Raw genomic sequence first — 24272 nt, 5'->3', positions numbered from 1 at the left:
ATATTTACAAGGAAACATACAAAGAAAAATCATTACTGGACCAGAAAAAAAAATGTTGTCCTGTGCATTGATCTGTTCATGGTCTAAATTTTGTGGGGCTTTTTTAGCAGTGACCTCACTGTAGTGAAGTGAGATTAAGTGAAGAAATGTGATCACCCAAGCAACTTCCTACCTATTCACTGTGGAAATTTTTTGCAGTGATTCCTGTGGAAGTCAGAGAGGCAAAAAAGACCTTTCCTCAGACAAAAAACCACTTAGACTGAACAATTCTTCACATACTTAAGAATTTATTAAGTCTCTTCTCATTATCTTGACCTAATTTACTTATATTGGGCCTGTGACTCTGTAGAGCTATCTGAGACTCATTACCAACCACAGGAAAAGAAAATGGAAACATGGAAGTCCAGAATAGAAGACTGACAGCTGTGGAAGATTGTGTTTTGATTCCATCATTAAATAGAAGGAATTCTTTTAAATTTTGGGGGCATTAATTTAAAAGAGGTATTCAGCAATATTTTTTACATATAGAAAATAGTGATACCTCTTCAAATTTAAAGTATTCCTTGAACAGTGAGTAATTTTTTGGTTTTTTTCATGATTGATTGTAAATACTTTTGTAAATGTAATATTCAAACCTTTTTTATTTGTTTGGTCTGGTTTACTTATGAGGTGAGCCCTGAGAGGAAAATTAAGACCACTTTAGTGTGAGGAAACTGGGTTGTTGTTAAGCTAAGACAGTAATGATTTTTTATCTTCTTGTTACAGATAAGCTAGTATTACGTTCCTTGTGATTCAGACATTGTCTTGTAAAGCATCTGCACAATTATGGGTTTCTATCTGAAGGTGTCAGTAATGTAACACGATAAATCTTTTTTTCTGGTTCCAGTGTGACTTATTGAAGAACACACAAAGGCATCTGCTAAATAAGATGTAAACGTCTGGGCCACAATTTAACTCTTCACTGTAAGAAGTAGTGTTGATCTCTGTTTGGGGTATTCTTTTTTAAGGGTTTGGTTTAGATACATCTCTGGTCTCTATGAATGGTAAACAATGACTATAAAATTAGTTTTTTGGGTTTATGTAGTTTCCAGAAAAGAAGTGAAACCTTTCCCCTGAGGCCAACATCAGAAATCATTGTTTAGTTTGGATTTTCTCAGTAGTTTACAAATGTGAGTGTAATGTAGTGATGTTATGCTAATCTAAATCCGGGACATTTTCTGGAAAATGAAATCATGTGACTTGATTCATCCTCTAAATTCTCTTCCAAGGCTTAGAGTCTAACAGTGGGCTGGAAGGAGGCATTTTCCATGTAGAGAGTGTCTTATTCATACAAGCTTGCTACCTTCTCTCACCGTGGAAGTGTTCCAGCATCAGCTATTCAGTCTTGTTGGGGCTCTGATCTGTTTCTGTACTCTGATAAAATGCATCAGATTCATGAGAGACCTTTTTCCATTTGTCTGAAGTTCTGTGCCTTGGATTTTCTTTCAGTCAATGGGAAAATGGGCAGGTAAAGGAAATTACTTCACTTCCTGCTTGTAATTGGGTGGTGGATTGTTACTTAACTAATCAGGAATGGTTTTCCTTGTATTTTTTTTACCCTGTTCCTTCAGAATGAAACACAGTTTCTGATATGTATGGTTTGCTTGGTTCCTTTTTCTTTTCTCCTAAAGCTTTGGGTTTATGAACTTGAAGGTTTTGTGTACTTGGGGAGAATAGAAAACTGGTCAGACTGGTAACAGCTCACACCCTGGTGTGTAGCTGTGAATTCTTTCTCTGTTGCTACTTCTGCTGTTTTCTCTCTGCTGCAAATGCTTTTATTTTAGTGGCATTGCCCAGATCCTCAGTTTTCTGGTCTGGGAAGCTGCTAGTTTATGTCTAGCATATGTGCTCCAGTCTTCAAAGCAACTTTTCTTGCTCCTGCTGATGTCGTTCCAGTGTGTTCTTTTCCGAATTGCTGACCTATCCTTAATGATACCATTAATGAACTAAATTTGCTTTAGTCTAAAATCTTCAAAAGCTGCAAGCTGGCAGTGTTTTCTAAGATAGTATGCATTCTTGTAGAATAACACAGAGTTTAACAAGCATCTGCTTCTTCCTGTTGATTATTCATGTGTTTCTTAAGCTCATTAGATGATAAGTATAAAGCAGGGATGAACAGCTCCTGAGTTCCTTGGCTGCCAGTGTTGCTGGTGGCAGCTTGTTGATAAGAAATTACCTGAACAGTAGACTTGTGTTTGATTCCTTCTTCCTGCATTAGAATTGATGGGACAAAATACACAAAATTATAAATATATAAAATACATCAATTAAATATATAATTAACTATTAAATATATGTTTAACTACCACATCTTCTAGTGGATTAATAAAATAAATCCATTCCTGTAGAAGACCTGCCTGAATACCACACACTTCTAAGACAGTGCATAGATCTCATTTTGACTTAAGTGAGGCAAAGACCTCCCTTCTGTTTGTGAGATGAAGAACAGCACGTAGAGCTTGCTATGTAGAATCTTTCTTTTTACTTAAGTTGGAAGACTTGTTTCTTTCAGTGAATCTTTATGCTGTGTTTCTATAAACAAAGTCTTCTGGCCCCAGTAAAATTCATAAGGCTCAGATAATTTGTGTTATCATGTGGCACATGAGATTCTGAAAGTCATGAAAATTAAAGTTGGCATGTTGACTGCTCTGGCTGTTTGTCTCTGCACGGTCACGCGTAGGATGGCCTTGGGACAGCCCGCGCTTCAAAGGACGAGTCTGGACTCTTCAGATTTTCAGTTTTCGAATTGTTTATTATTTCTTACCTACAAAATTTTCTTTCAGCCCGATAGAGGTCTGACCAGCAAGGCAGCCAAGGGCACTCTGCCCTCCCACTGGGCAGTCATCTATTTTTATACTGAAAACTTACATCATATTTACCTTTATTTCCCAATACCTTTCATCCATATTAGCAAGTGCACCTTCACCAAGGACCAATCCCAAAGTGCCAACATCACCACAGAAAATGGATGACAAGAAGAGGAAAGAAGAAGGACAAGACACGCCCTGATTCCTCCATCTTGTTTCCATAACCCCCCTGTACCAAAATCCCAAAATCTATATTTTCACCTAGTAAATACTTCATTCTTACACCATTCATTCCCAAGTTACTGTCTTGTCCTCAAACAAGTGGCACATCCCTTGCAGGGTCAAAGTCCAACCATCAGGCGCTTCTGGCAACATTCCAGGATTTCCGAGCCCCCCAAGGGTTGTCTCGGTAACTCTGGACATCTGGAGTGATGTGCTGAGTTCCCACAGCATGTGGAAGCTTGTTTCTCAACAGACGCTTCACTTTTCATCTACAGATCTGTTAGGAAACTTAATACCCACCACTCCTTTATTGGGATCTCATTTCCCTGTGAAATCAGAGAAATCAGAGAATAATTGTTCTTCTGTTGGCAACACCTAATCATTCAAAACCACTTTGCTTTCTGTGTCTCTGTCGACACAAAAGTCCTTAATCCACATTTTTTTTATATTGACTAGTTTTTCATTTGCTCTAAAACTTACCAGGTTTACTTGGAACTGCTTCGGTTATTTCTTCTCTATTTCTAAGGTGTTAGGAATTTTTATTTTTATAGTTCCTCTTTTTATTTATATGCATAGTGTTTAAAGTTCAGGGTACTTTACAAATGCCAGGATTTGTTTATTTTCATAGTAAGACTAAATCCCAAAGTAAACAGAATAGTACAGCTCTGAAGAAAGAGCATTTTTATAGGTGGCGGCAAGTTTGATGTGATCTTTCATACAGACAGAAGTCTTGTGTGAGAAATTGTTGTATCAGTTTCAGGTGGCCTTTATCTCCTACCATTCTGCCACCAGCATATAGATTCAAAGCTTGCAAAACAGAACTTGTGAAAATACATACATGGAAGAAAATTCTGCCGGCTCTTCAGCAATTGACTTGTTGCTTATAGACATCACTGAAAATGAGAGTAATAGCTACCTCCTGTACCACATGGACTACCTTGGGGAGAGATTTGCTTTAATGACAAAAAGTGCTGAATGAACTAAGAGATGCATTGGTCACAAGGAAAAATATTAGGAGACTGGTTCTATTCTTCAGTTGAGACATTTAGGTTGTATAATTCAGGAAATGCAGATGATGAAGATAGAACAATTCAGAAATTCAGAGATCCAAATGTAATCTGTATCATTTTTGCTTTCTCCAGTCATCACAGGAGCTGGAGATGGGATTGGAAAAGCGTATTCCTTCGGGTAAATTAGATTGCCTACCTTTCATTTTACCTTAACAAAATGACAATTGCTATCCCTCCATCAGTGTCTTCAAATCAGTAAAATTATTCTAGAATTCAAAGTTACTGTGACAAACATGGTCCTAATCTTTCTCTCATGTATAACCTGAATAGCTTTAATCAGATTCTGAAAGGAAACCAGTGGTGCATTTCAGAGGAAGGTCATTCGCAGCTCAGTGGTCTCATCAAACCAGGTAACTAAAATGGGTGATTCAAAAGAGGGCCTATTGTCTGTCCAGAGAAGGAGGTCTCCTAAATTGTCCCTTTTCTCCCAGTTTCACAGCTAATCTGCAATGAGCTTGTCCAGTATTAACACACAAAATGTAATTTTGTAGCCTTTACACTTGCAAACACATACTGAAAGTTTTATCTGAAATAACCAATAAGGGAGAAACTTGTATAAATTAATATAAACTACAAGTTATGGAAAGTATAAGTAATCCAAATGGTTTAATTTAGAATCAGGAGCCCTAGGAGGCTGCAGGAGGAAGAGTTCTGTCCCTGTAGCTGCTGCTGTGCAGAGTCACTGCAGCAGTACGTTGCATTAACCCATGATGGTCAGCACTGAGGGCAGGCTGGCCTTGTATTGAGTTACACCAGCCCTGCTATTATTGATTGTGACTGAGCAGTATATTTTCTCCTTGGTGTCTTCTTTCTAAAGTGCCTCCCTTTCTAGAAGCTAAACAGCAATGAATCAAGAGTTGCTGTCTTCAGGGCTGAGGTGACTGGGTGGCAAAGAACATCCTGTAACATGCAAGAGCTTAGATGCGATGCCTTTTGCTCATAGATTATAAAATGTATTTCACAGGAAAAGAAAAAAAAATTGAATTGATTTAGAAGGTTTCTGCACTAGTATTTTCATTATGCATTGTTTAAACACCTAGACTGCCATTATGACTGCCATTGTTGGGAATGGCAATACAATAACTACTTTTGAAAGAGCATTGAATGTAGAACACTCAAAGACAAATACCAGGTATTAGAGACAAATACCAGGTATTAGAGTTTAATATTTGGCATAGTTGTGAAAAAAACCCATGTGAGAGAAGGGAAAATGCTATTTCCTGTCTACTCACTAAGTTGCAGTATTAATTAGTAAATGGGATGGGTCTGATGAATATATAGGTCAAGGGGAATGAGATGGGATCAATTCAGGGGGAGCAGGTATCAAACATTTTTATTATGTCTCTGGGTGAAGTCCTCTGTTTATGAAGCGGAACTAATTTTCTGTGTGATATTTTATCCATGCGAAGGCCGCAAGAATCTGTAAATGTCTAGATTGGAGCTTGTCATTGTTCTGCTTTGTTTGGGCTGTATGGGTTATGCAAGAATAAATCCCATTAAATGGCCAGCTATGACATGTGAATGGCTTATGCCATAAGAAAAAGTAAACCCACTGCTGTCCTTCTTTTAAACTTGGTTAGAGCTGGATAGATTCTGTGGAACATTTGTTCATTATTTTTGGCATTTGTGGGATGACTGAAAGTCATCTTTCTCCATGCTGAGATGTACCATCCTCTCCAGGTGGTCCCTCTGATTGAAGGTGCACTCAGCTACTGCTCTGTGGGATAGATCCCAAGCCCACGCCACACGAACTCATAGTTTGGCACATCATCTTGCTGGCTGAAGTAGAAGCACACACTTGCGTATGGCTTGTAGATAAATAAATGTGATCCTGCTGTTTTAATATTTGTGTGTCTTCAGAGGCTCTGGCTCAGCACTGCTGTCTTGCTGCTCTAATGTCAGGATGCAGAATTTTCTGATATTCTTCTGGTGTAAGTTCCTCTGGCATTATGTGCTGATGTGAAGGCAAGCCTTGTATGATGGACACAGTCTTACAGAGTTTGAGTTCTGATGTCAAGTGATGAATTTCTTTCTGATGCCCTCAGTTCAGGCATGGGTCACAACTAATTTAAGGACTCCACACTTTGTAGCATATGCTGCAGGATTCTTAGGAGAGCTGGTTTTGTGTTTTGGAAGGCTGGTGGAATGAGGTTTCCTGTGTTTAGTTTTATGTAGAGATCCCAGTGGGTGGTTCATTGGATAAAACTCAGCAGGCAGAGGTCCAGAGACAGATTACAGTATCTACAGGTTCCATACTCCTATTTCCAGGGTTTATGCCTAGATACAGGACTCCACAAAGTCTCTTAAGCTCAAAAGCTGCCTGGGGCTGTATGAAGAACCTGGCAGCCATGAGGTCTCAGAACACTACATTGTTGATGCCAGGACACAGACCTTTTGTTTCACAAGCTTGTTTGAGAGACAAGAAAATGTGGAACTCAAGTTTATCCTCTTCTGAATGATTATCCAGGCTTCCCTGAAGGCTCTACATGTATTTTGAGTGGGTCAGTTGTTTTGAATGACTGACTTTCTTGAAGATGAAGACCCTGACCTTTTAACAGATTGCTGTGATGTCAGAGTACTGGAATTTTGGATCTAGTTTGCTGTATGTACTTGAAAAGCCAGGCTTCTGTTACACTTGGTCCATGAGTTCTTGGGCTGGTAGGGTTTAAACTCACCAGACTTTCAAGAAGAAACAAAAGTAAGTCATCTGTGAGTCTGCTGCTAGTCTGTCACATCTCCACTCAAGGACTAGCATTTCAGGTACTAATGTAGTACTGTTTGTTCTGCTTTTGTGGTGTAGTAACTACAGATGTGCTTTACCACCTGTTACTGACGTAGCACCTCAGACATACTGGGTTTTTAGACAAGGCCATGGCATACTCTGAGATTTATGGCTTGGCCTCTTCACCCTTCTCATGTTATGTCAGGGCATAAGGAGGGTGTGTTTTGGCTCATGTGGTCACCATTCTTGCTACTGTTAATAGTTCATCATTCTCTTATAAGTTAGGCCAGTACTTGTGTTCAATCAGTGTTTCAGCAGACCATTTTGAGACAGACCACATTCATTTAAATTTCATTCATTTCCTAATTTAATAGCTCCTTAAATCTTAAATATTCGTTTCTTGTCCTGAAATTCTGGGTAGTATTACCAGCAGTATAATACCAGTTAAACATGATCTGAGTTTTCCTGTCCTGGTTGCAAAGTATTCTATTTTCTCCACTTGATCTTGGATTTATTCCTGGAAATACTGCTATTGTCCTTGTATTGCACAGATCATGCAGAGCTAGCAGAAAAATTGCTAGATCATCCTGCTCTGTCATCTCAGTTCTGGTCTGCTGGAACAAAACCAGGATTGAAATATTTGAATCAGAATGAATGACTTTTTGATTCGTAGGGACCCTACAGTTCTGAATCCCAGTTAAAGAAAGACAAAAGGTGAAACATGGATCATATCAGTACAGTCCTAGAGAAGAGTCTCTTCTCTAGGAAGTTAAAGATTACTGTAGGCAACTACAGATTCCACAAAGCATTAATAAGGATTTCAAATTATTACATCTAATAACCCATGTAGAATATAAGGAATTTGTCAAGGTAAATGTAGCAGTCACATGCAGAAGCAGTCATGGTTTGAATTTAAAACCTATCTCACCTTTCACAGAGCTTTATTGTTTAAAAAATCAATTCAGACAGAGCTGTAAACACATGCTAGAAAATGCAGAGGGGTGTAATACTTGTTTAATGTAGATAAATGAACTTTTAATCATGCATTTTTGAGATCCCAGTGTGCTTGAATTTTCTTTATCATTAGCCCTATTTCTAAATGCTTATTTGTCATGATTCTTTGTGGCTGGTGTTGTTAATAATGTTCTTACATTTAGGCAGACTGAGTCTCAGAAGCATTTTAGTCCTTTGCCACTGGGAGTCAGGATTTCCTAACAGATGCAGCTTCCCATTACACACTGGCTGGGAGCCAGTGCTGATTCTTTACTGAGAAGGGAAACACCATTCTTTAACGTCAAAGCCTTTGTATATTAGGAAAATTCTTTGTGCTAAAGACATCAACACTAAAAATTACCATCATTTGAAATATTATGCCAGGTTTAACCTTTCCTGCAGATGGCCAGGGAATTCTAAGCAAAATTAGTTTTGTTTGCTCGAGGGTCTGTTTGTATCTCATGGTAATTACAGTGTTCTACAAAACCTGCTTCTGGAAAGGATACACATTTTCTATGTGGATGAGGAAGCAAAAGAGACTAGTCAGAGACTAATCAAAAGAGACTAGACACTTCCTTTGCCTTGACTTCTGGTTAGCCTGGTGCACAGCAACAAGAGAGGTTCCTCTCACCTGATAGGTAACACTTTCATAAGGTTGCTCTAAATATGTGCTTTTAGGTGAAATACAATGCAACCTTAGCAGCAAGAATCATTTCATAATTAGGTTTTAGAAGGGGGTTTTCTATCAAATGACGTACAGTGAAAAATGTATGATACTGAGAAACCCAGTGAAGCAGAACTTTTTTTATTTTGTGTATTACATGGCTGGCAATTTGTCTTGGGTCTGAAGACGCAAAAGTCTAATCAATCCCTGTGCAAACACCCCCAAATGACAGAAAGGAGCAACTGGAAGGACCCTGGAAACAGAAACCATATCTCTGACTGAAAATGCCTTGAGTCAAATTCCTTACAGACAATGGAAAATCTACCAATGTGTAGGCAATTATAGTTCTCTACTTGAAAGCTTCAAGTGGAGTACTTAAAACAGACTTCTGAAAACCCAAAGCACCCCAGTCTGTGCAGGTGCCCTTGGAGCCCTGATCAATATGTTAGAGGATCTACGCAATACAGAATTGTGAGAAAGGCTGAAAATGCAAATGGTTGTGGCTGATGCCTTTAGCAGGGCAATATCCGCTTGTACTCTTGATGGAGAAAATTTTTGAGCAAAGGTCCTTATTTCTTAACATTCTCTGCATTGCCTCATGAGAACCCAACAGGACAAACTGTTTCCTCAAATAGTTTAAGAAGAAAGTGTTGCAGTGAGTCAGCTATAGAAATGAATAAACCTTCAGTGGATGGTCTTTGGCAGTCATTTCTTCTGAGCAAATCAGAAAGTTCTTTCAGATGATACAAACTTTATGTGTTGTGATGGCTAATTTAGCTCTTTTTCTCCTTTCTCTCGCAGGCATTTTTCTAGTTTTATTTTTATCTTTCTTTATAAACTCAGCTCAGCTGACAATTGTTAATAACTTCATTTCAAAAAATGGGGACATGGCCCTTTCTCTGACTTTGCCTAAAAATCTGATGGGAATGGGGGGCCTCAGAGAGAGGAGAAATCAGGAGAAAACCATTCTATGTTTGTTCTGCACATGGTTACATGAAACTGACCATAAATGGATCATTATATTAAATAGTGTTTGCAGCTATAGAATTCCAGCTATTGCAAACGTCTTTGTGGATGTACATTTTTGTGACTCTATTTTGAGTGTTTATGTCTATAATTCACCTTTTTTTCCTTTGATTTTTTAATATTTAGTTCTTTTAAATTTGCATCTAATTAAAAAATAAGAAAAAGCAGTTAAAATTTATCCATCAAACCTGCATCATATCTAATTTATATTCAGTGAAAATTATTAAAGTCCAAATCTTTTCTAGCTGTTGGGCCTTCAATTCAATAGGCTTAAAGTACTTCCTCAGGAAAAAAAAATGATGATGGAAGGTGGTGCTACGAAATGACTGGAAAGCCAGCAACATGACTAGGCTCTGAAATAGAAATAGAAATAAAACTAAAACTAAAACTAAAACTAAAACTAAAACTAAAACTAAAACTAAAACTGTGTTTCTGAGAAATTCCATGTGATTTTCACTCCCTGCAGACTTTCATTTATTTGAATTTGGCTCAAATTATTTTTATTTTTTCATATTATTGGGATTTGATTGTTGTCCAGTATATTTTTTTTGTAAAGGTCCAAAATTATGCAGTGAAGGAAATATTCTGGAAGTCTCTAGAGACTGATTATTTTTTGGCCTGATTTTAACTTCTGTTGTTTATCCATTAGGCAAGTGACAGGTGAATGAAAACAGTTTCAAAATTCATTATTACTGTTTTTGCAAAACGGTAAAAAATTGAAAGATCCTTGTTGCCTTACTATTTCTTAACAATTTTATATTCCTCTCTTGTACCTGACAAGAGGTGAATTAACTATAGTGATGATAAGGAGAACTTCTGAAAAATTGAATTTGATAAGCATTTGTCTCAAAATTATCGTCCCATTTACCAGGCTGGCTTTACAGGGAACTGCAAGTCTTTTCCCGTGTTATCTAGCACAGCAGGCTGCTGGATATTGCTACAGCTGTACCTCCAAGCATTTCTCCAGTACTAAGAACATTTTTATATTACTTTGTCCCTTGAGCTCTTCTAGACATGGATCACTCTAAAAACATATGCTTACTTTCAAAGAGTGTAATGGGCTAAAAAAAGTGAATGTGTGTTCTTTACTGCCTTTATCTGCCCTCAAAAATCTGTAAATACAGATAAATGGGTTACCTTTAAAGTAGTTCTTGGAACAGAGCAGAGGAGGACTAAAAACAAAATCAAAGTACCAGGTTTGTTTTTGGTTGGTTGGTGGGTTGGTTGGTTGATTTTTTAAGGCTTTCAAATTACATTTGGCCCTTGATGAAACAGTTAAATAGAGTGCCTTTAGAATTAATGTTCCCTTTCTTTTCTTCAAAGGAAATTAACCATTAATCCTGGTGAATGTCTTGTATAAATACTTTAAGATTGACAGTTAGAATTTATTTAGGAGTCAAATGAGTTTTTATCCTCCATTAACTTTACAGATTGCTAGAATAAAAATCATTCTTTCCACTGTCTCTTTTTCTATACATGGTTTCTATCCAGCAGACTCCATGATTTACATGTTTAAAAGTATGTGTCAACCCAAGACTATATCTATACAAGTTGGAAAGACTTTCCCTTAAGAAGGCTTAGCAGCTGAGTCCAGCAGAGTATCATCAGGTCCAGGGTAATTAACTAAGAGAGCAGCACATCTGTCTGCAAATTTTCAACCTGCAGCTACCAAAATCAAGGAATGGATCCAGAAATTTTCTATCCAATGTGCCTCTCTCTTTTTTTTTTTTTTTTTTTTTTTTTTTTTTGGTGGGGCTGGATAGGCTTATTTTCCTTTGGAAAGCAAGGGGTATCTGACGAGGACAGCTGTAAATTCTTCCACACTTTGACTGAGTACAAGGCCACCCACTGGACACCTTCCTGACTGAGGCCATACTGCTCTGTACTGTGTAGCAGCATGCAATGAAGGACTTGCCTGTCCTGCAAACACTCCTACACCTTCTGCACACATCCATGGCTTGGAGTGACAGCTCCAAGCTTCACTGACAGCAGCAGTGTTATCCATGTAATCCAAGGTGTGGGGAGGTGTGTTGTGTGACCTTAGAAGTCAGGCTACACTGATGAGATTTAGACAGTGTTCCACCTGGTTGTGGTCATAGCCTTTCCCACAACTTGCTGAAATAGGTGACAAATCCCAGTGGAGTGTTTCAATTGTTTTCAGCAGGTTTTAGCTGAAGTCCAGAGTGAGTCATTTGTTATTTATTGTGTCGGCTGGAAATTAGTATCTTAATAACAGATAGATGGCATGAACAAAAGGAAAGAGAGAAAAAAGACAGTAATGAAAAGCATAGAGTATCTGATGTGGAGGCACTAAAACCAGGGAACTCTGGACACATTACTGGTTTCCTTTTCTTAAAATATCTACACAATACCTTTTTGCAGTCCATTGGACATTGTATGGAAAAGACTTGCTCCATTTTCAAGACTTGCTCCATTATTTGCCTAATTATACTGCCACATCTGTTTGGATACTGAGTGCTATAAATTAAAGGAGTCTAAACTGTGGGTAATTACAGACATCTCAATGTTTGGCTTTCCAAGTTCTGTGGGCCACAGGTGTGCCTGAGAACAGCACTCAGAGCTGGAGCCGGCAGAAATCCACAGTAAGAAAAACATTTCTCCAAAGACACACTGGAATTGAAAACCAGATTTCCATTCATTCAGACTGGAAAGCTCTTTTAAAATGAGATAAAAAATACCAAAGTAGGTGTTATAGAGGGCAGACAGAATCACTAGCACAGGTATACTGCTCATTTAACACATTCCGCACTGTGGCTGTGAAACATTGATCAAGCCACAATACCAGGGGATTAGAAATTATGGAATGCTACTAACTGCAGTCCTGTTTCATTTCTTCTGCTTACATTTCCTGAGCAAGCTGTACAGGCAGAGCTAGGTCCTGTTTGCAAAATACTCCCTTAGGATCCATTTATATGTTAAGGATCTGTACCATACTGTTGTTAAAGCAAAATAAACAAATAAAGAAAATAATCCACTTCTGCAAGACACAAAATTCCTCAGCACAAGTGTGGTTGGGGTTTGTAGGGTTTGATTTTATTTTTTTATTTGATCTGATTGGTTGTTTTGGGGTTGGTTTGTGGGTTTTTTTTGTTGTTCGTTTTTTGTTTGTTTGTTTTTGTGGTTTTTTAGTAGAAACAAGTATTTTTAAAATGAAAAATAAGGTATGGCATCCTCAGATACAATAAAAATACAGCTGTAGCACTTCAGATTAGCAGAGAACACAGTTAATGAATTTGGATTTGGTGATGCAGGAAACTATACAGAAATTATGTTGGCTACTATATAATTAAGTAGTGAATAAAAAAGGAACCCACACAGCCCAGGACAAAATATACCTTACTCCCACAAAGATCTGTGAAGATGCTAATTCATTCAGCTGTCCTCCCTGCTATAGGCTGAGTTTCCAATCTGCTCTGCTGTGTCCTCTGCCTCTTGTCCTGCCTGCTCCAAGAAATAAGCAGGTAACACAGTGAGTTCACTGACTAGCATAAAACAACTCATCTCACGAGCCTTTCTGCATCCTAAAAGGACATTTAAAACTGTCTGTTGTGTCTTGCTGGTCCCTTAAGGTAAATTCCTCAATTTACTCTTCTACCTGTAAATTTCCACTGAATATGAACACCACCTAAGATTTAGTGCTTCTCTCTTTATATTCAAATGTTGCTGTAGTACTTCAAGAAGGCCTTTCAAGATCAGTTCTTGGGCATTCATTTTGCTACATTGATTTTCAGAACATTTTGTAACTCTCTAAACCATCTAAATAGGAGGGGAGTGATACTGGAATGCTGTATATCCTAAACAACTTCATACTTCATTCTGATTTATTATCTTTTCGGTAAATTTCAAAAAAGCAGCACATTATCCTATCTGACAGCTGATTCCCAAGTGGTCGAAGGCCAGAAGAAGTTAGATGTAAAAGTCTTAGAAATACATCTTATAACACATTGAACTAACCAATTTGGTTCCACTTTTAATTTTCCTTAAATTCGTTTTTACTCCATGATTCAAAATAAAATAGAATAAAAAATTTTAAAGAAGAAAAAAGACAATAAACTGTCCTGGTGTTTGAAAAGTTAGGCTTTTTACTCTAGGACACTTAGGACTTTTAAACAGAGATGTAATGGCTTGAATCTTCAAAGACTATCATAAATCTGTCATAGGGAGGGAGAGACATAAGAAACATTGGAAATTGTTTTTTGGCTCTCTCCTTTGCAGAATTGCTATAATTTTCTGAAGAGCTATCCCTGGGTAATTCATTTGTCAGCATGAGAGTTTTATTGTTTTTTAATATATTGGTTTATTCTTATAAGAGATGGAGGAAAGCCATCTGGAGTCCTTGTTTGTTGGCTGACAGTGCTGGTTGCAGCCATACAGTTCTGTACAGACAAGGAGTTGCAGAGAAAGTCCAAATGGCTTGTTTGATCCTCATTTTTATGTTGCTCTAGTTTTGGCTGCCCTTCTGATTGCCCACGAGAAGGATGGCCACAACATCACTATACTTTTTAAGACCATCTCATTTTGTTTATAGAGCTCTTCAAACAGAAGGTCACTGTAGGTGTCTGCTCCAGCTGTTGCTCTGTTCTTTCCCACTCACTGCATTTACACTCACAATGTCCTTTTATTTATAGTTTCACCATTCGCCCAGCCTAGGACCATGACGGGGTCATTTGCCACTAGAGTTGCTTTTATAGGTTGAAGGTTCAAAGGATGTTTTGTCCCTTTCATACACAGAACTGCAGCTTAGAAAGAGGGCAAGAAAAAGGGCAGTCCTTCCTCCTTTCTTCTGTCATGGAGACAGATGTCCTCTAAAACTGCACACAAGATGCAGCGCAGATTTCAGATCTGCAGTCAGTGTCCTTGCTGTTTCCTCAGACTTCATTACTTGAGTAGTGTAAGGTGTTCAAAACTTGCAGTTTTCGAAGAGCTTTGAGGGGCAAAGAGGAACAACTGGAAGGGAGCAAGTTTGTCTCATCCTCCACTGAAACAGAGGTTCTGATTTGTTGCAAATTGATCTGCTGGAACCAAAGCCAGCTTTCTGCATCCTTGCTCTCCCACAGGAGCTGGCACAAGGCCTCTTCTTAGTGAATCAGCACCAATGGATGAAACAAAATTTCTGGGTAATAATTCAGCAAGTCTGATTCCTATTCAAGGCAATCCTCTCTGTCTTCTGTATGATAAAATCAGAATACAGGCCAGCAAGAGACATTTTGCCAAAAGCCATGCACAATTTTTGCCATGACTATGCACCTGAATTCCTGCCACTTGCAGAGAGCCTGCGATCTGATACTCTATTGACATTTGCAAGCTTTGCCTGTCACTTTTTCAGCAAACTTCATCTGGATTTCAGGTTGCCCATAAAACTTGAAAGTGGGTTTAGTAGCAAAAATTTACAATGTGAACATCTAGTTAGAGGCGACCTTATTGAGCCCTTTTAAAGGAGAGCCTTGCCTTTAAAAATGAATAAATAAGAGTTTCTACTTCTTTTCCTCATGAAACTACATTGAAAATATGAACAGCAATAAATCAACTCCTGAAAAAAATGGCAATGTACAGCTGGGCTCCCCTCCTGCATAGAAATGACATTGGAAAAATCACACACATTTCCCTTTCCCTTCTAATTGACCTTGTAAAATTTAAGCTATAGCCTCCCTAAAATGTCTTTCAGTGCTGCAAAATCCCAAGAAAGGTTCAGACTATGAGAGGGCAAATGTTAAAATAGGCAAGGAATTAAAAAAAAAATACAAAAAATGCTGCATCCCATCCATCCTTGTTTACCCCTCCTCTTGTGTAAAAAGATAAGTTCCACTTGTTAAAATGCTTATCTTATCCATCAAAATTATTTCAAACTGTTCTGCAAAGCTGTGCTTGTGTAGGGGATCTGGCATCCACATTCATTTGTTTAATGTATGCTGACAGTGTTCATCTATAAATATTATGATAACAAGGGGAAGAAGTCCTGTGTGTCTTATTTCTGAATTTGTTTTGTTTTACCTTACTGAAGGACTAAAGGTCTTCTTACAAGACCTAATGTTGTTTAGGTCATGTAAGAAAAATTCCATTGATTGAATCCTTCCTATATTTGCCAGGCCATTTTCCTGAAACCAGCTGGGTAGAGTGAGAGTGTTATGCTTGTGTTGTATTATTCCTAAGAGTAAGAATGTTGAAACAATTGCTTGATGTATGATGGACATTACTTAGCAAGACATCTGGTTGTTTCTCTCATTACTTATTACAGCTCCCCCTCTTTCTCTGTAGATGCAAACTGAGGTTTTCTTGGCTGGTTGGTCTTTGGTTTTGGGTTTTTCTTTAGTTACAGAGCTGGCCACAGATCAAACGGTGAAGGTTATACAAGCTGATTTCACTAAAAATTCAGTGTACGAGAGCATTGAAAAAGATCTGAAGGACTCGGATACTGCTGTTCTGGGTCAGTCATTAAGGTCTGTTAATTGACAAGTATGTTATGGCTGTGGTGTATTTAACAGACCATTGTATAAATGATGTGTTGTAACAACTTGTTAGCCAATGCTTAAAATCAAATATACATAATGCGTCTGTGGCTCATTATCTGGTATGACTCATGAAGCAACAGTGAAAAGATGGGGTTTTGGAAGGTTTTTTTGTATTTTAAAGAAAGTCGTCCTTTTAATAGTGAAAGAAATGAAACAACAGCAACAATACACAAACAGCTTTAGCAACGGTCCGTTTTTCTGTTCCCTCAGTATCAGTGACCTCAGCGAAAACAAAACTTAATGCTAAACAGTGTTTCTCCTCACATGTAGCTCACAATCTTCTGAGTCTTGAAGAGAAGCACTTTGTTTAATTAGATGAACTATGCACTTTGTCTAGATTTGATTCTTAACATTGTATTTTCCCTGACTAGTTAGCAATGTTGGAATGCTTCACAATCCTCTTCCATGCCATTTCCTTAATGGACCAAACATAGAAGAATTAGGATTATTCTGTAGATTTCATCTTCAAATGTAACAATGAGGAATGGTAATTCATTGAACAAGGCACAGATTTTGCCCCTGCTACAAGCAAGCATTAACTGTTCAGTTGGGTTGGAAACGAGCTGGGCCTGAAAAAGCATATTTTGATTTGGGTTTAATGCTTGGAAGAGCTTGAAAGAGAAGAAGAATGGTAGTTTTCAGCTAAACTGCAGGAAGCATGCAGTGATAGAGGGTAGAGTGCAGCTGGCCTGGTTGGAACAAGGATTAGCAGACCCCTGACTCCCTGCTGGCTTGTAGTGTAATGGGGTCCAGTCCATTCACAGCCACAGCTGAAAATATTGGGTTCTTGTTAGCGTTATTAAAACTTAGCTTCTTTGAGACATATTGCTTAAGTATGTGGAAACAAACAAACAAACAAACAAACAAATTTTAAAAAAAGAAAAGAAAGAAAAAAGAGAGAAAAAAGAAACCTCATTTAAGTGCTGTTTACTTTGTGGAGGAATTAATTTACAGTGGTTGAACTGAGTGACAGGATTAAGGACGTGATCAAGTGCTCCATTGCCTTATTGTTATTTGCCTCTATATCACTTGCAATGAAAAGGCCAGAATTTCTAAGTGTGTATCTTCCTAGCACATCTCTCAGGATTCATTCAGTTTTTGTGTCACGTTCTCTTCCAAATCAGAGAACGTCAGGCAGGCTGCTTCTGTCAAACTCTCGTTTAAGGATGAGTTTACTGTTTTGTTGCTTCCTGCTGGACCTTGTCAACTGCAATATTATTTCTGTTCCAGGTAGATATGTGACACCTTCCTATCTGTTCTGGGGCTGTAATGTAATTCATTAAAAAGTACATTACTAGCTTTTCTATGTATTATAATTTAATTCATCAGCAGACAGTGATTTTCAGCAGGACTGTCAGTGTTAATTTAAGGAACCCACCTGTTTCTATTACCTGTGAAATATTTTGATCAGAACTGACTGAGCAATTCAAACTCATCAGGTGTCTGACTATTTCTCAAAGATCTAACTCCTAAAATTTTTAACACAATTTCTCAGTTGAAACACATCCTTGCACTACAGCTGAAACACCTAAAACATTTCACAAATCATTTTTGTTTTGGTATGCAGGGAGATATACATCAGAATTAAAATTTTCAAGACAGGTAAATCTGTAGTTTGAATTTTAGCACTGTACAATTTTTTTGATCACAATTCTCTTTTGCCAACATGTTTTTGTATCAATGCAGGACAGAAACTCCAGAATCTGTCTCCTGATTCTGTATTGTTACCCCTTAGTGCTAATTTTGGTCAGCTCCTTCCTCTCCAAGAACATTTAGTATTTCATGCTTTTCAACTCTGATTAAGATTTGTATTGCTCTGCTGTTTGCAAGCAGCATGTTAACATGAACATGAGCAGAAGATCTCAACCTTGACTTTCATGCCTTTCATGTCTTTCTAAAAACGACATGAAAATTAACAGCAGATGTTTGTCCCTCTCTAGCTTTCAAAATTTACATCCCAAATTTGTACTGCTGCTTAATGACTTAAGATTGTAAATCATGCAATACCAGTCAGTGGAAGCAAATTCTGTAAATAGCTTTGTGACATTTCTGCTCCCAGGATATAGGATATATTCTATTTCTGTATCAAAAGAACAGAAATATCTGCAATATCTGAATGCTATATATATATGCCATTCTGTACCCTCTTGATCTGGATACAGGAGGTTTTTCTTTTTGTCATTTCCCACATTACCTATATTTCACAATCAACCTCTTTTGTTTTTGCAGTGCCTGGGCATTGCTTACCCCACTGCTGCAACCACATCCTTTTCAGTGTTCCACGAGTATTCACTTTTTTCCAAATTACAGAGAAGAAAGTATTCTCCTAACCAGCATTCCTCATGGTTAGGTTCAAAAAATCTTTAAATCTTTTTGGATTTCCTTTCCCTTCCCTGTCTGGATTCCTGCTAGATCCTGTTCACCATTTCTCGCAGTGTAATGCCTGAGGTCCAGGTATCCTGGCTCCCACAGATGTCAGTGGGATTTTCAGCACTGCAAAAGAAGGACATTTTCCCATGTTTTTTTGGAAATTCCTCTTCATCCAAGCTGATGTGACTGACTGTGTTTTCAGCCTTGTCAACCCCACACTGCTCCTACTATCCTCTTGAGCACAATGACACTACTGAAAAAAATATCAGGAAATAACAAGTATTCAATTAAACTGTGCCATTAATTTGCACTACTTTCCACTACTGCCCTTTACAAGTTAGGTCACACTGCTGTCCTGACACAATTCATAGTGTTAATATGACTTCTTCCTGGTACTTGGGCTTCCTATCAATAATACCCTTCAAAAGCGCGAAGAAAAGCTGATTTCTTATCTGAAAAATGCATCTAATTTCACTTTAAAAATCAGATTCATGGTTAAGTCTATTGCTAAAATAAGAATGAAAAAATAATAAAATAATTAGCACTAAAAAAGATCCTAAAGCTCTTTCTGGTTGCAGGAAAAAAATGATGTATTTTCCTGATTTTCTGCAATTTCTGATCCAGCTAGAGGCAGAAGTGAAAATGCAAAAAGAACATGGATTTGACTTTCTCCTTGCAGTTATGATTCCATGTTGAAGAATTATGAACTTCAGAAACTGTTGAAAAGCTTTGGATAAACCTAAGATTCTCTCACTGCTTAGAAGGCTAACCTTTGGAGTTTTTCGACAACTCAGATGATTTTCAGGCCACAAGCATTTCTAAAATATTTTCCAAAATGTTGAATGTGCCATATTTTAGCTATTTGAGCTGTATATATATAGCTTGATCAAGGGAAAAAACTTGTTATTAAAATAAAATCAGTTCAAAAATGCTGTCAGGAAGATGAGGAATTGAAAGAATTCTTAAAATACTTGTCATATAGTTGACAAAAATTGTTTTGAAACAGATGCAAGCAGGGTATTTTTTCCATAACTTCGAACTGTGTTAAGCTTCTACCTTCAATGCCTTTAGAGGTAGTTAGGATTTTTCATTAACTTCTGAACTTCACAGTCTATCAATCAGTAAGATATCTTCTACTTCTGTTATTGCTCTATGATTATATGTATAGGAACTCCCACAAATTGTCAGTCAATTGTAGAACAGAGCAGAAAACAAAATATGTATCTGTCCCCAGTTAAAAATGTGCGGCAGAAATAGAATAGGATGTGATGGGCCTAACAAAGCAAGAAACAGCATTTGAATATATTATCTCTTCTTCTAAGAGTGCTAGTTTGGCTTGGAATAATGCTTTTCAAGCTCTGGAAATACCCATATTATTAATCAGAGACATTAATTCAGCTGTGCGATTAAGGATCTCTGTCCTCTTTTTGTACTATGTGTATTTTAGACATGGGGTCCTTAAACTAGAAGTTTGGCTTTTTGGGTGGATTTTCTAGAAAATATTGTTAAATACTGCATTTTAGAGGCCAGTACATGCTTTTGGTTTTGGCAAAAAAAAAAAAATTCTTATTGTTTAATTTTAATTTTGTTTTGTTTTGTTTTTCCTTGTTGTTGCTAAATGCATTGGGTTTCAGTGATGTGTACAGGGAGTTGTGAATGGGGAAGCTAAACCAACAGATCCATGGAGCAGGAAAAGAATGTGCTGGCTAAAGAGCAAAGGGGATCTTCCAATTACTTAGGAGAATAAAATCTTTCCTCTGATGACCGACTTTTTTGTCTGTACAATTGCATGTACAACGTCCCCACGGTTCTGATTGCAGCAGGCATTCAATTTTCACTTATGACATTACTCCTGTCTGGTTTAGACCAAACTAAACTGTAAAAAGGGGGTCTTTTGAAGGCTCATTTGACAGTATAATAGGAGACCTATGCCTTCTGGGGAAAAAATTGTTTTCTGCTCATGCAGAGATATACTACTATACTTTTACTATAATCCTGTAAAGTGTAAACAGAATGTAACTGTTTAAATTAAATTTCAGTCAGAAAGTTCTAATTCTGAATCTGTCCTCTGGTTTAGAGTACTTTCCCTTGTCCATTATATACAACGTACTCAGCTACTAAGGTAAATCTTTCACAATGCTTCATGAAGAAATCCCCATTAAGTGTTTATCAAAGCATTGTATCAGTATAACAAATGATCAGACTAAATAGCATTGCTCCATTGAAATAATGAAGTAATGTAAATTAGCAATACCTGACAACCAAAAATGAGTGAAACACTGTAAATGAAGTCAGCTCAGGGTATGTCTGATCCTTGGAATGATTTTGCCTTTGATTAAATAGTATTATACCAGTGCTCACAATTTGTCTTCATTCTGGAAAGTGATGAATTTTACTGGGCTCATTTATCTAGTTTATTTAAAATTGTATATGCACAAAAGTGCTAGGTTTTGCTTATGGAACCAAGAATAAAATTTCTGGTAGGTGACTGGTGAGTTGCCTAACTTCATTGATTTCACCTAAATTTTTGCTCTGAATTTGAATCCATGAACTCACAAAAGTGAGGAATGAATGATTTTGAGTAAAAATTCCAAAAGTAACTTGATCAGCTCAGGTTTCCTTCAAATGAAAAATTCTAATGATATTTTCTTAAATGTAGCTAAAGTTTAGATTGGCCAAAAAAAAAAGGAAAAGAGCTATTCTTGGTAGGAATATATAGTTTTCTATTTCCTTTTTCTCCTTTTATATAAATCCCTCATTGCTCAAAATTTGAACTTCATTCAAACCAGACAATTTTAGATCCCTAAAAATGTTTACTTAACATTATTTCCAAATTATATAGTACATTGGTAGGGTTATGTTGTCTACTTGTCTTTTTTCATTCTCAGATATCTTTTAACTTCGAGGTTTCTTTTGTTTTGGCTTGGTGTTTGTTTTCATTAGTTCATTTGTAACATTTTTTTTAGTCTTCTGGAGGGAAATGATTTTACTTGTCAGCATTATATCATGCAATATCATGACAGTGTTGATGTTACAGTTTTAAGACTATCAAATGATGGGTTGGGAAAACAGTCTTTTTTTTCTTTACTTTTATATTTTTCATTACAGAGGAGCAATTCAAACTCATCAGGTGTCTGACTATTTCTCAAAGATCTAACTCCTAAAATCTCTCTTGAAAGAAACTCAACATTTGCACAAAATTAGTATGTGCATACTCTTCACAGTGTGGAGAAAAACTTAAATAAATCTAAAAGATTGAAGCTAAAACTTTCCTTCAAATTCAGAAATACTTGACTTTGAAACATTTATCTGTGGGTTATGCTCCTAGGTAAATACTGAAGGCACGAGTTTCATTTTGCTCCACTTTTCATTGCAAACGAAACAACAAGTGCAAGTGTCTGACTGGCACAGTAGGGATCATCCAGAGCACAGAGCCACATGAAACAATTGCTACAATAAGTGGGACTCTACTTTTTCATAAAAGTGCCAAAGCCTCCAGTGCAGTCTGCAGCAACACTTGTTGCATGTCCATCTCAGGACAGTTCCAGGTTCCATCTTTCCTGGTGCAGAGAGTCAGCCTCGCCCAGGTGCACCAGCAGAAACTGTATCTTGAAAACTTCATTTCTGTGCTTTCCACCAATGCCCTGGGCCTTAGATTGTACAATGCTAGGCCATTTGTGCTAAGGACATGTTCACACTTATTTCTGAGGACAGTGAAAGCACTGAGCTTCCTATGCTAATGGTTTGTTTTGTTTGGTTTTGTTATATTCTATCTAGGCTTTTATAAGCACTTCTACAACCACTGCAAGCAGAGTATAAGGCAAAGGGAAATATCATACAGGTGTTGCTGCATCTTGCCATATTAGCCTTCATTTTAGCAAATTCTTCAAGAATGTTTGAAATGTCTAAATCTGTGTTGTGTAGCTGTCCTCAGTGAACTGCTGGGTGACTCTGCAATATTTTTGTCTCCCTCTATATGCAGCTTGTTTCCTTATTTCACCATAGTACTATCACTGATTCCATATAGTGCCCTAATCCATTGCAAACATCAGTTAGAATATGTCAGATGCTATGGGATTCTGCAGAGTGCCTTATTTAAGTATTAGATGGCATTACACTGTTGTTATAATTTTTTTTATTTTAGATACTGATTCCTTATGGTGTTTCTGCTCCAATGTACCAAAACCCTTGTGTTATTACAAAGACAGCAGAAGAGTTTCTTAGTGAATCACTGGAGTATTCACCTTTGGAGATGAGATTTTTGGATGTTTCACCCTTGAAATTTTGATTGAATTTGGTTGTGTGTAAATGTCTTCCAAAGACTCCAGCCAAGTCTGTCTGGGCTCAGCCTGCTCTTTTCACTTTTTTGTAGACCTTGGATACTAAATGAGAAAGAGACAATGGGTTGTTAGAGCTAATATGGCACCAGTAAAATATGAAGAGAGGAATACACAAGTAAAATGTAGTGGTTACAGCACTGTATGGTTTTCTCTGCTCACGAGCCTTGAGTGAGCTCAATTTCATGTCTGGTTAGTCTTTGTCCTCCCTCCAGCTGCCTGCTTTCATGACCTTGCTAAGGAATTTTCCAAGACCTCTACTCCTTCAGAAAAATTGGCCAGCAATTTCAAAAGTTTTTAGTGGGGGAGAGGAAGGACATAAAACCTGAATGTACTATCACAAAGACATCATTTCCTTGGATACCATGCTAACAAAATAGAGTAAATATTTATACACAGCAGCTGTTAATGATGAGCATTAAATGAAATTGTAAGAAAGGCGACAGATTTGCTGAAAGCACAGGAATTAACATTTTCCTCCAAGAGAAATGTGGTTACTGAAAGCCTGAAGTAAAAGCTTTTGTGAGCCTCATATAGGCTCTAAGAAATTTATATTGCCATTTTAACATAATCTTAAAGGTCACCAATAATTATACTTATTCATAAAATGATAATTTGCTTTATTTCCATCTTGTTCACAGTGTATTTTCATGCTTTCAGTGAGTGTTTTGTGTCTTTGGTTTCTTTGGAAATTTGCAAGAAGATAAAAAGAAATCTCAGAATGTAAAGTACACGCTGGGCTTTGGGAAGCCTGCAATGATAAAAAAATTCTTTCTTTCCAGAGCCTTTGAGCAGCTCTGCAATATCCAGTATGGCATGTAAGAGGCAGCAACAGGTAAAAGGATGCACAGTAATTCTACACTGCTGAATTAATCCAGAGGACAAGTGTTTTGACTGGATGGCAGTCAAATCAAACTGGGTGCTATTAAAAGGTATGTCAAGGACAATGCAATCACCAGGCATAGTCATTGTGGGATCATAAAAGGAAAGTCATGCCTAATTAATTTGACACACATCTAGAATAGGGTTACTTGCCTAGTGGATGAAAGGGATGTGGTGGGTGAGGCTTTTCTTGAATTTAGTAATATTTAGTATGATTTTGGTAAGATTTTTGATGCTGTCTCTCAAAGTGTTCTTCTGGACAAGCTGTTGTGATGATCAGGTTCACAGCGGATAGAAAACCAGCTGAATGTCAGAACTTCAGGGGTTTTAGTGTGTGGGGCTACATCTGCCTGGTGAGCAATCTCCAGTGGCATTCCTCAGGAATTCACTGTAGGACCAGTTCTGGTCAACAACTTTATCAATGATCTGGATGCAGGACATGAATGCACCATTAGCAAGTGTGCCAATCATACCAAACTGAGAGGTGCTGCTGACTCTCTCGAGGCACAAGAGCCTTGCAGAGGGATCTGAAATAGATTGGAGCACTGGGTAATTACCAGTGGCATGAAATTAAACAAGAACAAATCCAGATTCTGCCCCTGGCATGCAG

The 24272-nt window shown here is 37.5% G+C and overlaps 1 protein-coding gene across 1 annotated transcript; it reads left to right on the top strand.

Moving 5' to 3' along the window:
- The first annotated feature begins 664 nt into the window (after positions 1-664).
- Positions 665-22751, top strand: HSD17B3 (hydroxysteroid 17-beta dehydrogenase 3). Its single transcript, XM_064735885.1, is given in 14 exon segments — positions 665-669; positions 1314-1507; positions 4211-4265; positions 10322-10386; positions 15875-15988; positions 16445-16511; positions 17269-17311; positions 19426-19460; positions 20483-20519; positions 20521-20565; positions 22221-22234; positions 22236-22284; positions 22588-22681; positions 22684-22751. Coding segments are annotated over 14 exon segments (885 nt in total).
- Positions 22752-24272: the final 1521 nt, after the last annotated feature.

The sequence above is a fragment of the Zonotrichia leucophrys genome, chromosome Z (assembly GCF_028769735.1).
Source record: "Zonotrichia leucophrys gambelii isolate GWCS_2022_RI chromosome Z, RI_Zleu_2.0, whole genome shotgun sequence".
Classification (NCBI taxonomy): Eukaryota; Metazoa; Chordata; class Aves; order Passeriformes; family Passerellidae; genus Zonotrichia; species Zonotrichia leucophrys.
Note: the sequence above shows the minus strand (reverse complement) of the source record. Positions and strands in the feature narration are given on the sequence as shown.